This window comes from Oratosquilla oratoria, chromosome 28 (genome assembly GCF_046742065.1).
Source record: "Oratosquilla oratoria isolate Oo_2021 chromosome 28, ASM4674206v1, whole genome shotgun sequence".
Taxonomy (NCBI): Eukaryota; Metazoa; Arthropoda; class Malacostraca; order Stomatopoda; family Squillidae; genus Oratosquilla; species Oratosquilla oratoria.
In genome coordinates, this window is record NC_134804.1 from 32,317,255 (window position 1) to 32,336,281 (window position 19,027).

General features: G+C 36.0%; 1 protein-coding gene across 3 annotated transcripts in view; it reads left to right on the top strand.

Moving 5' to 3' along the window:
• The first annotated feature begins 1,340 nt into the window (after window positions 1-1,340).
• LOC143040291 (ubiquitin-conjugating enzyme E2 Q2) overlaps window positions 1,341-19,027 on the top strand; it is a 44,890-nt gene continuing 27,203 nt past the window's right edge. For 2 of the 3 annotated variants that reach the window (XM_076211145.1, XM_076211146.1), the window contains exon 1: window positions 1,341-1,644. In XM_076211145.1, coding sequence (XP_076067260.1) covers window positions 1,483-1,644 — 162 coding nt within the window. In that variant the 5' untranslated portion in view covers window positions 1,341-1,482. The remainder of the gene's footprint in view (window positions 1,645-19,027) is intronic. The other variant, XM_076211143.1, reaches the window with a different exon arrangement.

The following is a 19,027-nucleotide window of genomic DNA, read 5'->3' on the forward strand; positions in this document are numbered from 1 at the left end:
ACAGTTCCATTGTGGCGTCGCGTCGGCTGGAATAATCGTCTTAGCCATCAATAAAACAATGGGCATGAATGTAATGCCAGGATATGAAGTAGATGGTGTTTTCAATTTATATGTCGTGTATAGTTAATAAGCGAGTTAAAATATTTCTTGATTTATTAATTAAAATGTTTATGGTAATTGAATAAAATGTGACGTTTTTTTCTGAACCGAAGTTGTTTTTATTACTACTTTATTACCGGACACCATTATTGGAGATAAAGTAACTTTTTACAAAGAAAAGTGACAACGAGGAGAATCGGGGGCATCCGTCAAGTCAGGCCAGGAAATGACCTGAACCTGGGGTCAGGTTGTCTTGTCTCACAGGCAAACGTCAAATCCTGCCCGGGGACCTTTGTCCTCTGGAAATATTGCTCTATGAATATGACGAAGAGGCAAAGGATTTGAAGAATAACAAAGTAAAGACAACTGAAAGGTGTATAAGAAATTTTTATATTGAATCTATTTATTACACATGAGATTCTCGTGAAATAACTTGCTAACAGGTTGATAATGTCCCAGATACGTGGGTCATACCTTTGAGAAACGCTTGGATAAATATTGGGAGTAGGAAATTCTTGTGTCCAAATTAAACGACAGTGATTGTGAAAGCATGACTCGACCCAATCGGATGTTCCCCTTATCTCACGCCTGTGACTGGATAATAGAGAAGGTTGTCTTACGGTGAAGATGTAAGAGTGAGCCAGGCTCCACTGTTAGGGCCTATAATGGATTATATATCCCACGCTGCATTGCATTTAGTCCATGAAATTTAGCAGAGGCAGGCGATAATCCACCCCCGAAGTGCTGAGATGAGTGGGATGGTGCATGTACTGTTGTTTTAATGAGGTTCTTTGCTCTGATTTGGCCACCCCCTTAGATGAGGGGTTGATGTCTTTGTGTATACATGTCTGTGCGTTTGTAAAATATAAACTTTTCAGGTGAGTCAGTAGCTGGTTTATGAACATTTCAAATAAACCGCCGAATTCCTAATCCAATGAACACTGCTGCCATCTATTGATAAACAATGATGTAGGGGAGAGCCAAGTTGTGAAGAAGTTTCTTTTTGTTTCATCATGTAGTAAATTATTTCGTTCAAAATAAAACCTGACAAATAATTGATTTTCAAGGTATACTTTTCAGTTCTTCGTACCTGAACGACATGCTATAACTCTTTTATATTCATAGATATTCATCTCATATGCATATTTCGAATTTTAGCTATTTATCTGTATAAAATGAAAAGTTAACACACAGTGTAAAAGGAATTATTGAACGATACCAAGCAGTATTATTCACTACAATGGCCACATAACACTCAGTCGCCATTTTCCTCTTTGGAGAGAGAAAGAGACACTGAAATCAGCTGTCATTCTTAGCTATTTGTCGCGTCATATTGAAAACATTCTTGGTCCATGAGTCAATTAGCTAATCCGTGAAATCGTTATGGCGTGTTTGAATACTCTAAAGCAGGAAATAAGAGTATTAGAGAGTGCGTTTCCCAAAACTAACGAAATCTTCCAGGTGGTCGCTGCTAGTGTCGATGAGCTTACCTGTCGTTTCATTTCCAAAACAGGGAAGAAATATGACATCCATGCTAATATTACAGTAAGTGTTAACAGCTCCAGTGTCCATTATGTCTTCTGGGAACGTTTGGAGGGTGTTCATGATTGTCGTAAGGAAGGAACAACGACGTTCTGTGGTAGAATAACCTACAATTCGCGCTTTGTTTACAAGGCCAGAGTATGGTATTGGACTCAAAACATTTTCCCCTTTTAAGCTGTATTTCGCATATATAACTCGTATTTTCTCGGCGGCACGTTCTTTTCGCTCCATTTTACGATTTAGGTGAAGTGATTTCACACAGTTAGACGGGAAAGCAAAATAGGAGTGTAATCTTGTAGAGGTCGGACCTGAACATATATGCTTCCTTCTTACTTCGGTAATTCTTACTTCGCACGTACGTCGTATATTTTCCACTCGTAATCTAGGATAATCTTCATTCTCCATTGGTCCTTGCTCATTTATTTCTACCTATTCAAACTATCACTTATCATGTATCATATTTTGTGCCATTTATGTGGTAGTAATTCTGCATATGTGGCATGAAGTACTCTCATATTAAAGGCTACAAAATATATTTTTTTTAGTTGTGGAAAAATATGCAGCCAGTCAGTAGCTAGTTTTGTGTCAGTAAAGTATATAATGTTAAATGTAGCATATTGTTGAGTTTGAATGTGCATGTTTATGATGTTGTACAGGTTCCATAAAATCCTGTTCTGAAGCCTGATTGAAATGTTCCATCTTTGATGTTATTGTGGTACTAAGTGCTGTCAAACATTGTTGACTTTTTATGGGGTTTTACTGCAGATCTTGTGATACAACTTAGCAATCCCAGCCAAAGTCCTGTCTGGAAACCTCTACCCTTGGCCTTGCTGATGTTAAACACAAAGAATAAATTATCATGCTCTCTTCTATTCAAGTGATCAAATTACCTTGGTGTTAGTATAAAAGGGACTGTTGGTAATTTATTGTGCCATGGTTAGCACAGGAGGGATGATGGAAGCAAGTGGGGGCTAAAATTCTAGAATCTATATGATGTAGCATATTGTCGAGTTCAATGTGCATGTTTTACAAATAAAATCCGGGGTATTTTTTTTAGTTGTGCACACTTACATGATGTACCACTAGAAAATGAAATATTGATTTTATAAATTGTTATGTATGAACATAGTATACAATTTTCTTGGCAGAAATAAATAAAAAACTTGCTACAAGCAAATTACTAACGAATGAAGCCACTAGAATACAGTTGAGATGCCATGTTGTTGTCTGTCCACTCCAGTCACTGTCAGTTAGACAATGGCTTTCACGTTGTGGACCATGTGTTCTTCAACTCCAGGTGACATTAATAAGCGCTGTTACAAAGACTGTAGGGCTTCCTTGGACTTTATGAAAGAACAAGGGGTTCTGCTGTTGTCTGTTAATTGCCCAAGGTACAATAATAATCAGGCCGCCTGCATCTGTGACGACAACCCAGATGACCTTTAGAATTTGGGGTGTAGTAAGTCCTCGTTATACGGTACATATGCGTTCCTGAAAACCTTACCGCAAATTGAAATTACCGTATACTGAATCCATAATAACATGTAATAATAGGATATGGCAGATGTACCTTCTCCCTGCTCTTTCCTCTTCAAAATATCTAGCGGATACCGTATCTGAGTTTTTCTTACCATAAATAGAATTGAGGGTAGTAATTACCAAATACCGTAACTGTGAATTTACCGAATAAAGAATTACTGTATAAGGAGGACTCACTGTACCAAATTACTACATATAGGTTACATAGGTTAGAATTGATGAATTTATTTAACTTTTATTTCTTTGACCTCTGCATCTATCAAAACAAACATGGCATATCATTCAACTGCCGTGACTTCATTTGATAGTAAATCAATTTTAGCAACTTTTTTGTTATTGATTTCTGCCAAGAAAATTGCATATTATGTTCATGTATTTTAATTTACAAAATTGTCACGTAGGTGTGCACTTCTAAAAATTTACCAAATCGTGTCCTCAAGCCTGATAGAAATGTTCCATTTAGACGTTATTGTGATACTTAGTGCTGTCAAACATTGTTGACTTTTTATGGGGTTTTACTGCAGATCTTGTGATACAACTTACCAATCCCAGTCAAGGTCCTGTCTGGAAACCTCTTCCCTTCCTGATGCTAAACACAAAAAATAAATAATCAGTAATCTCTTTTATTCGAGTGATCAAATTACCTTGGCATGAATATACAAGGGACTGTTGGTAATTAATTTTGCCTTGGTTAGCACAGGAGGGATGATAGGAGCAAGTGGGGGTAGAATTCTAGAATCACACCAACCGGGATGTTTAATATGAAATTCATGACGTCCAATAGCTCCCTAGTATAAGCTAACCTAGTTTAACTAAACCAAACATAACATTTCAATAGAAAAAATAGACATTTCAAGTATAAAATAGAAAGAAAAGAAAATGTTTGGTACCAGAAAAGAACCCAAATCGAGAGTACTACTTAGAAGTTGCTCTGATCTCAGTCATTGTAATGCAACGGTGTAAATATATACACATACCAAAAGACTGTTACTGGCACGTGTTTTATGATAATTTTTACATTGGTTTCCATTGCCTAGAAACCAAATTTGATGTAGCAGTGCCACAGTTTCTTTCCTGGTTTTCTTTATTTTTTGGGAACCTACTGTGTGTTCAAAATGCAACAAAATATATCTATCATCAACTTTAAAAGGATTTATAAACATCCTTGCAACTCTGAATACCAAAATACAGTGATATTAATACAATGTTTTATGTTCAATAGTATTTGCATGGTCACTGATATCTTTATCCAAAATAACAATAATACCTATGGGGATATAGACAACCAAATATACAAGTAATACAGAAGGCTGCTCATGGGCAGTAGAATGTGTGGGTGTTGAGCAGGGAAATTAAAGGTTAGGGATTGGATATTGACCAGGAATGGAGGTTAGAATTAGGGTTAAGGGTAGGATCAGAATTAAGTTACCATGCCTGCGTAGGGTGTTCAACTTACACAACACTGCAAGCCATTAAGTTCCTCTTGAAGTGAATTGATGTAAGGTCACAAAGTTACCCAGAGATCAGATAATACGAGCTCTGAGCACTCATTGGTCAGGGTGAGAGCTGATGATCTTAACCACTTAGGTATGATGACACCTGCATAGGCATCATGAGGCATGAGTGGGTACATGGGGGTACCAGTGTCGGTATCTTGATTATATATATATATATATATATATATATATATTTGTAGTTGTACATGAGTTACCCCTGGATTCTGTGAACTGGTTTGATGACATTTTCTGTGTTTATCATTACTTAGAGAAAAATAAACGAGTAATACAGCAGTGACTTTATAATTTATAATGCGAGTAACGTGATACATTGTTCATATGGCAGCTGATGCTGCGCATGAGAATTTGACTTGTACTGAAGTGGTTATTTCAGCATGTGATCCAAGAACATGGTGAATGATTCTTGTCTTCTCGCAGCTCACTGTGGAAATAAATTTGGGACTTGCTGGGAATTTGGGCAGCAGGGAAAGGATTTAGCTAATTAAGATGAGCATTATCAATGCAGTGTAAACAATACAGCACATTTGGGCATTGATAGATTATGGAAGAGAGTCCACCTTAACTTTACAATGTGAGGGAATATCGGGAAAACATGGTTTCATGGGGAAAGAAGTGTTTGATGATGATAAAGAAAAATGCATGAAACATAATTACCAGTATTTGCTTATTTTATTTTATATTTTGTAATGTTCAAGAGTGTGTGTATTTACCTACCTAGTATTTACCTAGTTGTATCTAACGGGAATGGGAGCCATGCTCCTGGTGTGTGTGTATGTGTATATATATATATATGTATATATATATATATATATAATATATATATATATATTATATATATATATATTATATATATATAATATACACACATACACACAATTCATAATGAAAAAAAAACTCGACTAATGTGTAAATATGTATAGTAATGTTATGGTGCTTTTTCATTTGTAATTGATATTACAATGAAATACACTTTTTTGGATATTGGAGACAATATTTGCAAATATATACCATAACCTAACTTAGAAAGTAAGATAACCTAACAATCAAACATAACCAGACTTGCCCCAACCTAATAGCCTAACCAACCTGGTAAGTACTGGTGGGAAAAATAAACTTGTTTTACAAAATTTCTTGTGGCAAATAACAATTATATGTAATGATTCTAGAATGGTTCTGAGCTCGAATACATTTATCTTTGTAGTGTCTTAACTACACTTGATAGTAAAATTGTGATCATACAAATCTTTTGAAAAAAGTCTCGCAATATTGAAAGTGGAACCACCTTACAAGCCTTACTTAAGCCGTGAAGAAGAATTATAAGGGGAAGATCCCCTTGGTATATAGATAGATATGTAGTCATTATTTTTGTGAATAGAAGGCCTCTGAAGAGAAAAGAACTGGAATTGTGCAACTATCCTTTCCTCAGTTTTGTGACATTATGACAATTTTTCATGTATTTGTTGTTGATAAATTGCCTCAGAAGCACAGAAATCTATACATTCAACAAAATGGAAGAGAGTGCCAGTGTGTGGCCTAGTTATTGCTAAAAACATTGATTGGCTTATTTCCACACATCTTGATAATTCCAAAATCCATGTTGAGACTGTTTTTGGGTCAACTATAAATGCTGCATCACTACATTGTTCTGACCCAAACAATGAGCAGGGGGTGAAGTTGGCATCTCGTTCACAAGGAGTTAAGATAAAAGGAACAACACATGGGTGTTGGATGCTTAATAGATATAGATGCAGTTTTAATTTTGAAGAAGACCATGCTTTCTGGTTTATTATGGTGTGCCTATGAACTTTTTTTCTATGGATTTTGTTGATGGCTACTTAAAATCGGTGAGGATGGCAATACTCTCGTCTTGATTCTTGGAGTTTTTTTTCTGATGTCTTTCTTTTAGGAATTCTACTTGCAAGTACCTGTTGTTGGTCTTGTGCCTGCACAGTAAATTCTATAAATAGATCACATACAATACAGCAGACACTCCAGATATTGCAGCTGGGCTAAAGTCAAAAGTCAAGTGGCAATAACGCATGGAAGAGTCTGTTAGCTTGCCAATCCAGGCCCTCAGACTTGAGTCCAGAATTTATATAGATTTGGACTAAGAGTATTGATTGGCAGGGTTATGGGCCCATGTTTTATGTTAGGGAATAAGTGTATAGCTAGTCTTGTATGTATTAACCTTAATGTATGTGTACTTGAACTCCCACATTTGTGGGTTCCACATATTTGTGTATTTTATTCATAGGTTATTTTGTATTGAATAGGGTTTATCTATTCTGGTTGTCTAGAGGTATTGCAGTTAACTTAGGTGTCTTCCACTGGTTGTTCTATGTATGGCTTAGGTCTAGGGGATTGGAAATTATTCTGTGCTCCCCCAACCCCTGCAAATGTTGTGGGTCAGGTGTGCATGTTTGTAAAATACAGAAAGGATATTTGTTAGGTTATAAGGTGTCTGTGATGAGCACACCCAGATAATTTTTTTGTTTTGCTTTTGATTCCTTCTCTATTGAAAAATGGTAAATTTTTAGAAGTTCACAATTAAGGTATATTTTTTCCATAATGTGTTGCTATTCCAAGAGTTTTTTGTGTATTGTTCAAATCTGACCCTCAAATTTGGCAGAAACCACTTATGCGGACAGAGTTGCCAATGACTAATAGGGAGGGTAGGCGTTTGGTGTGTTTGCCGAGTTATTCAGTGATCCTCATGTGTCAGTTCAATAGGGCTTCCTCTCTAGCTAGTAGCATATCTTTTCAGGTAGGGTGGGGCTTGTAGCAACTGGGGAGGATAGGATGAATTCACGTATTGGGCGACTAAAAACTCACTGTGCTGGGGAGACTTGTTTCCTTGTCTGGTGTGTTCCACTATTGGAGTATGGCGCATTGGAATGTGTCAGTTTCAAGATAGCAGGTGTAGCATGGCTGACTGTTTGTCTCGCCTAAAAAGTTACCAGAGTTTCGTTACAGTCGCATGTTTTCAAAGTCAAAATGGGTCGCCATCAGCTTTATCATCTTGACTTGTGAGTTCAGGTGTGCTGATCATAAATAACTCTTGAAAGTCTTTGGAACAGTTATATTATTTCTGTCTGGGTACAATGATCAGCACACCTGAAATAAGTGGCAAATGACAAACTTAGAATTACATATAGATTCCACCACAAAGGACAAACATGGGGTTACATGAGGTATAGATTCCACTAGCCCTTACCTCATCACCCCTACAATAATGGGGAGGCAATGGAAAGGGAGGGTTTTGAGTGGGGAAGCACATAAAACACACAAAAATACTAGGAAAAACCATGCTTTGTGGAACTTAACCTAACCTCACTTGGAGTAGAACACCCGATAGATACACAAGGTAGCCATCGTCAAACTGACATCAGACTGCATTGACAGGAACAGACAGATGACAGGAGGCATGGGGAATGATATAATTGGTTTGCTTTTAGCATTTTTTCCCCCATAATTTCTACCAAGAAAAACATATTGATGTATTTTAATTTACAGAATTAGTATTTGATTTTTTATTGACATCACTTAGTTGTACACCTCAAAAATGTAACAAAAAATTCACAGAATGTCTTTTTGATCTTTTATACTCATTTCCAATACTTTGCATTTTTGGCTTTGAAGTTCATTATCTGCATTTGGCTCCAGACTCGTATGATACCTAGATTTTGTAACAGTTTGTAGTCTCCATCCTTTATTTTTCTTGTGATTGCATCATCTGTAAATTCGTTGTAGGTTTATATAGATAAAAAATAGTGCAGTTTCTAGAATGGTCTTTGGGACTGCCAGTGGCACCTCTCCATTCTGACATTTTATCTTTAATTATATTTCACAAGTACCAGTCTTTCAGGAAATCCAGTATTTAATCAAAGAGCTCACCATTCTCAAATATGTTATCATTTCCATGAAAGTTTAAAGTGAAGTATCTTGTTAAATTGCCACATCAAATTACACAAGTCCACACAAGCCTCTCTTACTTGCAACACATCAGCTACTCTTGAGTAACAGCTTAGTGGATTTGATATACATTATCTTCCAATGCTGAAATCAAGTTGATTATCTGTTACATATCCTCAAGATATTTAACCCATATCTCTAAGAATTCTTTCACAAGATTTTGCTACTATGCAAGGACATAGATCTGTAGTAGTGTGTTCTTACCAAATTGTAGTAGACAGGAAGGGAGTAGTACTAGCCTGTCTTATTTTCAAATTTTTCATACCTACCACCAAATTTGTGTATGGTTCCAACATTGTCAGTATCGATATTTTCCAATTATCATACCTAGATTTTTATGTGTATTGTTCTAAGCTTGGGTTATATCACCTAAGCTGTACTTGTGCATCTGTATTAAGAACTATTTCTTCACATCTTTTAGATATTTAATCTTTCTCAGTTTGTTCTTGTGACCTTTTAAAGCCCTCTCATCTAATCAAGAGATCTCTTCTGTCACTGTAGTATATCCCCTTTAGTGACCTGAATACTGTAACCAGTTCACCTCTTTCTCTTTGATTTTCATTGTAGGCATATCCACTGCTTTTAGTCTTTCCCTATATGGCTTGTCTGCCAGGCTGGGAACCAGTTTCTTTGCTGTCTTTTTTGTGTATGTTTATCAGCCTGTAACCTAATTGTAGTATACATGAAAAGAGTAATGCTCATGGGTCCTCTCTTTTACTCTCCAATTAATATACCTAGCTTCAAATTTGTGTATGGTTTGAACTTGGTCTATCTCCTTATTCTCCAATTGTTATACTCAGATTGGTATACTGCAATGTTCTAGCTTGGGTTATATTGCCTTCTAACCCATTCCAAGTATTTATGCAGCAGTGTGGAAAACAATTTTTCATATTTTAGACATTCTCAATTTGTTCTCATGGCCTATAGCGACCTGAACGCAGTAAACAAGTCACCTCTTTCTCTTCAACCTTTCAATGTTATGAGATTCAATGTTTTTACCTCTGTCCTCATATGGTTAATGTGCTAGGCTGGGAACTGGCTTGGTTGTTGCCCATTGTATTGTCTCAATCTTATATATATATCTTTCACTCTGAGAATCGTACCACCATTACACATTTCAGTCTTGGATGGATTAGGAATTCTGTGATTTTTTTCATAATCTCTTCATGCACAAATTGAAATGCCATCTTAGTGTTCTGCAACAATCCGCTTGTCTTTCCCACAATCTTAATGATATGTCTATCAGGTGACAGATTATCTTTTATCAATATTTCCAGACCTTTCTCTTATTTTGCTTTTGCAATAGATTTGCTTCCCAAGGAAGAATTCAATTGTGTTCTTTTTGGGCTACAGCTCAGTTTCATTACTTGACATTTTTTGACATTTTAATTTATTTTACATTCTTGGCTCCATGGAAATAGTGTCTAGATCTTTTTGTAAGAGTTAACAGTCCTCATTTTTCACTCTTCTCATGATCTTTGCATCATCAGCAAACATGTTAATATATCTTGCATCTTCCATCATGTCATTAACATAGATAAGCATAATGTGTTAGCACCAATCCTTAATGATATGTCTGTCAGGTGACAGAAGTCTTTTATCAGTATTTCCAGATCTTTCTCTTCTTTTGCTTTTGTAATAAATTTGCTTCCCAAGGAATAATTCAATCATGTTGTTTTTGGGCTACTGCCCAGTTCCATTACTTGGCTTTTTTTTTTTTTTTTTTTTTTTTAAATTTATTTTTAATTTATTTGACATTCTTGGCTAACAGTCCTCATTTTTCACTCTTTAAATGATCTTTGCATCATCAGCAAACATGTTAGTATAACTTGTATCTTCCATGTCATTAACATAGATAAGAAACATAATGAGTGTTAGCACCAATCCTTAATTATATGTCTGTCAGGTGACAGATCGTTTTTTATCAATACTTCCAGATCTTTCTCTTCTTTTGCTTTTGTAATAGATTTGCTTCCCAAGGAATAGTTCAGTCATGATCTTTTTGAGCTACTGCCCAGTTCCATTACTCGGCATTTTTTGACATTTTAATTTATTTTACATTCTTGGCTCCATGGAAATATAGTGTCTAGATCTTTTTGTAAGAGCTAACAGTCCTCATTTTTCACTCTTATCATCAGCAAACATATTAGTAGAACTTGTTTCTTCCATTATGTCATTAACATAGATAAGAAGCATAATGAGTGAGCACCAATCCTTGTGGAACTCTGCTGATCACTCCTCTTCATCCTGATGCACTTCCCCATGTACCTTACCTTCAAAAAAATTTCATCCATTTTAGTATATTACATCTTTGTCTTATGTACATCTTTGTCTCCCAATAATCTCCAGCATCCATACAAAATGGAAGTAAATAAATGAAAATCTTCATTTGATCAAACTACACAAGGTCCACTAAGCCCTCCCTCTTGCAGCACATCAGTCACCCGAGTAAAAACTTAATAGGTTTGACATGTGGTTTTCAAGATCTAAAACCAAACTGACTGTCAGAATGTTCATCTCTTCAAGATATTTAACCCATTGTTCTGCATTGGCATAGGCTACTTTTATTTTTCTTGTAGTTTTTCCTGTATTGCCATCCTGTCTTTTTTGGAACCATTTCATGCTCTGTTTGAGAACCCCCCAGAAGAATGCTGTTTGTCTTCAGTCTGTTCCATTATTGTTTTCCTTTACAAGTTCCCATATCTTTCAATGTTCATCCTCATTTGCATCTTTCCTAACATGAATGTTTTTGAACTTTCCTTTCCCTGTTAACTTCCAAGACTTGCTTATTACTCTTGATTTGGGCTTTGTTTTTATTGGGCATGAACCATTCCTCTTACACGGACCTAACTGTAACATGTCAATCAGATCAGTTGCATTTGTGAAGGGCCTTTTGCATCTCATGTTCCTGGCATACCTCCCATGAAATAATGTAGTCTTTTTGCCAGCCAACAAGTATGACACATCAAGTCTTATCAACTACATTTCTGACAGATTCCCAAAGAGTACCATGCATTTCTTGACCATGTAGTCTGTTTCATTCTTGATTTTGGTAATGTTTGTCAGGTGATGACATAGCTGGAGTCCAATATTTGTATGTTTTTTTGCTTTTTTAGTTTATTTGTTTCCCACTTAGTAATGCATTGATGACCAGTGAATTTTAAATCAATTTCCAATACGTAATTTTGTGATTGGCAGCATGCATATTTAGTCTAGATCTTGTAACAGTTTGTAGTCTCGTCTTGTATTCTTCTCATAATCTTTGCATCATCTGTAAATGTGTTAGTGTAGTTTGTCATCCAATTTATCTTGTCATTTACATATATCAAGAACATTACAGGTACTAGAGCTGACTTGTGGGACTTGGTATTCACCATCTTTCAGGTTGACATTGTATCCTACACTGCTGATCATGTATACCAGTCTGTCAAAATTTTTATACTTTCAAGGAACTTGTATCAGTTTTCCAATACTTTCTAGTTTCTACAAGTCAGTTGTGAGGTATGTTGTCAAATGCCTTTAGAAAAATTAGAAGGTTTAATGTACATTATTCTCCAGGTCGGAAAACAAATGATCAGCCTAAAAGTTCTTCTTTTCAAGATATTTGACATTCCATCTTTAACAGTTCTTTCACGTAATTTAGATATCATCTTGGTCAGTAACACTTAGTAGTAGTTAACCCATTCAACTCCGATGACAAGATGTCTTGTCATTTGGTCAAATAAAACAAAAAATCATAAAACACCAAAATGTTTGATCAAACACCAGAAAAATATGACGTCAGTCCTCGCTTCACTGCGAGCGAAGCGAGGACTGACGTCATATTTTTCTGGTGTTTGATCAAACATTTTGGTGTTTTATGATTTTTTGTTTTATTTGACCAAATGACAAGACATCTTGTCATCGGAGTTGAATGGGTTAAGTGACATCTCTTTACTTCCTCCTTTATGAATAGGTACTGTACCTAACTGTAGTATACAGGAAAATAGCAATGCTCATGGGGGGCCTGTCTTTTTCCAGTTGTCTTAAGTAGCTTAAAGTTCATGTATGATTCCACTTTGGGTGATATCACCTTATTCTCCACAAATCATACCTATATTTAAGTTCATGTATGGTTCTAGCTTTGCATAGGCTATTCCAAAAGTTTATGCATTTGTATAGAAAAATGTATTTCTTCACAATCTTTAGACTGTCTTTGTCAACTTGTTCTCAAAGGATTACAAAGACAGAGCATGCCGACAGGAGACCTTTTGGTCCATAACTAGGTCGAACGCAAAAAATATATATATATATGAAAATGATAAATAAATAAATAAATGCATATAGTTAGATAGTAAACAAACAGGTAAATAGTAAATAATAAATTGACAGATAAATAATAATAAATGAAAATCAAGCAAATAAACACAGTAACAAACAAATAAACAAATAATATAAAATAAATGGCAGTCATTACAGCATCTTGCTTAGATGTTTATCTAAACTAATCTTAAAGCTTCGAACTGAACTACATTGCACTGCCTCTGCACGAAGTTTATTTCATTCATTAACTACACGGTTGGCGAAGTTGTTTCTACCCACTTCCATGAAACCCTCCTATCCCTAATCAAGATGTCTGGTGATGTAGTTCATCTCATTTAGTAACCGAAATACTCTATTGTAGTCTAGTGATGTGTGGGGTAATGTAGGATCAGGTGTTCAGTGTCTTTTGTGTGGTGGTTGTATTGGGGTCAGTTTGATCCTACGGTCAGGCTCGTTCTTTACTGGTATGGTATTAATGCTGGATGGTGTCCTGAATGTGAAGATGCTGTGGATCTTGCTTCTCATGAAAGGGGTTTTGCTGTGGGGCTGACGTTAGGGAGGGTGTGTTGAGTATTGAAATTGGTGGTGTTTTGAAAAAGCTTGTTCAGTGATTCAGTTGTGAATGTTCCTGTCAATTTTTTTTATGATGTATGGGGAAGATTTGGGTTTCTGAGTGCAGGTGTTATGTTGGGATTTGGGGTCATCCTGTTATTATTCTCAACACTTTATTTTGTATATTTTGTAAGTTGTCTTTACATTTTATTGATTGTTGGGAACCAAACTGTGGAAATATAGTTGAATTTGGTTCTTATGAATAGGTTGTATGCTGATTTAGATTTTCCCTTGGTCATCTGAAGCCTGTTTCCAAGTCATTTTATTGGATTTATTTTCTTGTAGGTCAGGGGTTCCCATCCTTTTCAACTTCATGGACTAGTCAAGGGAGTGAAAACAATTCTGCTGACCAGTACCATACATATTGGATACACTTACATTTATTTAGTCCAAATACTCAAAAAATACAATCACAGGCATAAGAACTACACACATCTTAAGCATGATCAATTTTTCAACCATCTAACTTCCTCCCAGTCTTGCCTTTGGTGGCTACTTCCCTCATAAGGGAGAAGCCTTTGTTATTTAGATAGAAATTTGAACAAGGGGTCATAACACCGTGAGAACTACACACTTGTCTTGTTGACTTGACAACATACCTCTTCATACCAAGTAATTGGTGGTTGTTGTTGTTGTTGTTGTCGTTTCTTAGACTGTGTCCGAGCAGTCCTGTCTCCCCAAGGAATGCCACAGCCGAAACTGGGTTTTCCCACAAATCCTTTATAGAGTGTATGTTGTGTTCTAAGCTACCAGAAGAGGCTGGATGACCGCATTGTGAACAGCTGCCCAGGATGTAACACTTCACCCCATACCATACAACACATAATGGAAGACTGCATTATACACAATCATGCACCCAAGTTATTGGTTGACAAGTGGGGATGGAGCCTTTATTTGTACGACGTTTCGCTTGTTACAACTTTTTCAAGTACTTGAAAAAGCTGTAATAAGCAAAACGTCGTAGAAATAAAGGCTCCTTCCTCACATGGTGTTTAACTCATTGGTCTTGTCGGCAACTGCTACTTTCATGAAAAAAGTTATTGGTTGCCATGTTCTCCATTACATTAGTGCTATACACATCTTTACATTGATTATTCAAATATGTTAGATTAACTACAACTTACATCTATAGTAGTATACACTAATAATCATACTTGTAAATTTCATTAAAAAAATTCACAATAACCACTAGTTTGAAAAAAAAAGTAAATTTAGTTTGCTTTATTATTATTTTCTTAAGTTGTCAATAGAATAATGAGTCACTGGTAAAGCATTTTTGGTGGACCAGCAGATAAGCTGGCAGTGATTTGTGGGTTTGGAACTATTGTTTGGTGTCACCATCCTGCCCAGAAACAGTACTCATACCTATACAGAATAGATATTGCCAAAGGAATAAACTGCCCCAGATGCAACCATTACATGGAAGAACCAAATTCTCTATTTAACAGCACAATATTTTTTTCCTTTGGTGACTTTGGGCCAATTCAGTGGCTGTTGGCTACCCGAGAGCCATAATTCTCCATCAACAGACACTTTGGGCAACAGATTGATTGATTGATTGATCTTTGTTCCAGCAGTATTCATAAATTCCTCCCAGTTTGTTCCATCAATATAGATGATATTACAATACAGTCATTTACATAATTTTTTAATCAGCAAATATTAATGCTGTAAAACTTGTCCATAATTTTTTGGGTCCAAAATGAGGCTTAAATTGCGGCAAAGAGGGTCAGTAACCCTGGAGTTTTTAAGGTTTACTAAAGGGTCTTGAACCCTGGCTGCAAAGGACTTTGCAATTCATGCTTATGAATTACACTTTGTGCATATACTCAGCAGATGTTTCCACTGACAGAATTTGTCCATTTCTGGAAGCAAAGTCCACTGGCATTCCTTTGTATACTTCTAAATATCCACATAGAATGGATAACAACAACATTAAGGCATCAGAGTGTTGGGGAAGGGATCGTCTTTCATCTTTCAAGATGGATAGTGAAAAGAATCATCTACCTGCTGCTCGTTTTCAAAACACTTAAACCCCCTTCCTCTATCTGGAAGTGTAAACCTGAGGGAGTGAAACTTGGTTTCTGGACTTGGCCCAAGATCTTGATAAGTTTTTACTGTATTTCTTTCACTTTTCCATTTGGCAATGAGTGACTGCTCCCTTCTTACTACTTTAATCTGGTGATAGAAACTGTCTCTTGATAATTATAATATATCACTGACAACAGTCCAAAGTTTCTTCCCAGGAAGATCTATGGGAGCCCATGGGCTGTTGCCAGCCTTTGTGGGGCTGTGGGTTTCCGGTCAATAAATTTGAGACCGTTATTTTATTGATTGATTGATTTACTTGTTCGTTTTTTGCTATCTTACACCTTTTGTTAAACCAGTCCTATTTGTAGATTTTCACTTTTTTTTTCAATTTTTTTCACACTAGTCATAATATTTCAAAAGATTTGTTGTATCTTTTGTCTTGCTTGTCTCTTTGAGCTTTCAATTTGTTCCTTCAAATATTTTCTTGTAATTTAAGGTTTGCTTTGGCCAAGCTCTGTGTACAGAATCTATATGTCACATCTTAGTTTCTGCATTTCTCTTTTATGTGGAATTAAAAGGATTACATAATTGGTCGTACCTATAGGACACTAGAATGGCTGTTGTCCAGAGGAGCACCACAAAAATTCTTGCAAACATTGACTGAATGTCACCATACAGTCAGTATCCTAGTATGTGGTATATGTGTTTGATATATTAATACATACATAATAAGCTTTTTCAAAAGATTCTTTTGAAAAAGCTTGTAGCAAAACTAGTCAAGAATAAAACTCAGATTAAGACTCTAGTCATTCCTCTTCCCACCCACTTCAACTTCTCAGAATGTCTCAACATACATAATAATACAAGTACCATACATATTTTTTTGTAATATCTGTCTTTCATGTATACATAGTAATTTGCTTATCTTATCTTTTAAAATTTCTTATGGCATGTTCCAAGGAAATTTCAGATAGCTTTATAAAATTGTGGAAGAAAATCCACTATAAGGACCCTTAAAAAAATATCTGCTACCTTGGAAGCAGTACCACATTGACTAAAGCACAACAGTCTTCATGGGCAGATTTTCAGGTTTCTTGTTTACCATTCAGCACTGCATTCTTATACCTTGCAACACCTTGTTGTGAGGTTTAAGGTGCATAGTGAACATCTGGTGGACTGGGTGCAGGTGGAAATGGTGATAAGGTCAAATATAGCTCAATACAGGAAGCTCATTAATGACGTCCATATCTGTGTCATATCAGTGTATTTCCTGATGCTGGAATAAATGGCTTCAAAGGAACTGGTACCACCGTTTTTCTGGCTCATTTCATCATCTTTCATTATCCCAACACTTGTCCTCAGACTCCATATCATCATTTTTGACAATTTTTGAATTGGTAGTGTTGACTAATTCATTGATCAGCAATATGAATATTGTAACTAACACAGAAACTTGCATCCACTGTTCATGTAATACTAGTCTTGTTTGTACTTTCTTGTAGAAAAAACATCTTTAATCCTTGGACAATAATGTCTTGTAATTTGCACATTATTTGTGAAAGTATTTGGAATTGAAACTAAAGTTGGAATGGATTTGGTTGCAAAGCGTTGTTGCAATTTCCATTACTGCAAAGCTTTCTCGTTACATCCTGTACAAACCCAGAATGCCAAGGTCATTGTTAGGTTTTGTAAGCATTGCCCATATCAGCTGCAGTGTTCCTGTCAGCAGAAATGACAGTGCAGCATGTTTCTGTTTTGAGGGGAAAAACTTGTGAAGATGTCAGGGTGGTCAGAGTAATCAAATCCTCTGAAGACAAGTGGCTGATAAAGTTACAGTCACCTCATTCCCACAACCTTTCAAGTAGGGAAACCCCATCTGGCCCATACTCCTTAGACATTAAAAATAGGATTTGAACTTTCATTCAGGGCTGAAACAGTTGCTTGAATAAAGGGCTTGACCAAACCTGTTTCTACATCATAGGTCTCAAACAGCTAGGTATTTGTAGTTCTTGTTTTTTTTTTTATCGAGTTGTAATGTGTACCTCATTCCACATGTAAACTATGCCACTTTTTTTACGAACTACATATCTTACTGTCTATATTACTTTATACATTTTCCTGTTTTTAATTTTTTTTGTTGTTCCCTGTATGGGGTACTGACTGCACAAGTTTTACACAGTCAGTATTTCTGGCACTTTAAATTAATGAAATCCCTGTGGACCAGTCACACACACAATGATTGGAGACAAATCTCCTCTTAAGAAAATGAATGCTGGTCACTAAAATTCTGTTGTCACATCTTTTTGCTGCTCTCCTTAGACCCCTCTTTCTGCTGCTCTCCTTAGATCTTTCCTTTACCACCTTTGTGACACCAAGGATAGAAGTTCATATTTTTGCCTGTGGAATGTGGGCATGATCTATCATATAGGAGGAGCCAAGATCAGAGGGATGGGGATGAAATGGGTGGGAATGGAATTATGTCTTTTGACTTTGGATACTTTCCTTGTAAGGGGGAAAGCCTTTGGTATGTGTATATACAGAATGCTTTTGTTCTATGATCTCTCATTTTAACCTTGTACTCCCCTTGTATCTTTTTTCACCCTCTTTGTTCTTAGATAATTCCTTTAATACTCGATCACTCTAGTCCAGCGTTTCTCAACCTTTTTACCCTTGTGTAACCTTTAAAATAAATTGCATGTCTCAAGGAACCCCTATGCAAAAAAAACAACACGTATACCATATCTTTCTCATTTTATTTTCATTGTAATAATAGGTTAGTCGGTTAGATAAGATGTCTATATTACATTATTACAATAACCAAGAATATGTTGTGCGTATTTAATTATATTACGTATATGAAAATAAATAAAAACTCAAAAGTGCATTAGCTTATCTCGCTTGTTCTCGCGGAACCCATGGGGATCTTTTGCGGAACCTTAGGGTTCTGGGGAACCTTAATTGAGAAACGCTGCTCTAGTCTATTGAAAAACACCATCTGAAGATGGAGCCTGTATTAGTATGATGTTTCACTTGTTGCAACTTTTTTCAGGTACATTGTACATAGTACTATGTACTTGAAAAATCTATAACAAGCAAAATGTTGAACAAATAAAGGCCCCATCCTCATATGGAGTTTACTTTGTTAGACTCGTCTGCAACTGCCACTTTCATGCATTCTGGTCATGTCACTTTTTTGCAGTTGGACCCCTGATTTATCTTTCTCAGTCTTGCCGTCGTATATATTTTTCAAGTTCTTTTTATCAGGTTGTACAGGTACTACCATCTCCTTAGTCGTTACTCCCTGAGTTGAGATTTTAGCATTTGGCACAATCATGGTTTCCTTTGCCTTGTTCGTGTCATCCACAAGTATTAAGAAATAATTCTTCGCTATTCTTGTCTTTGGTTGTTGATCC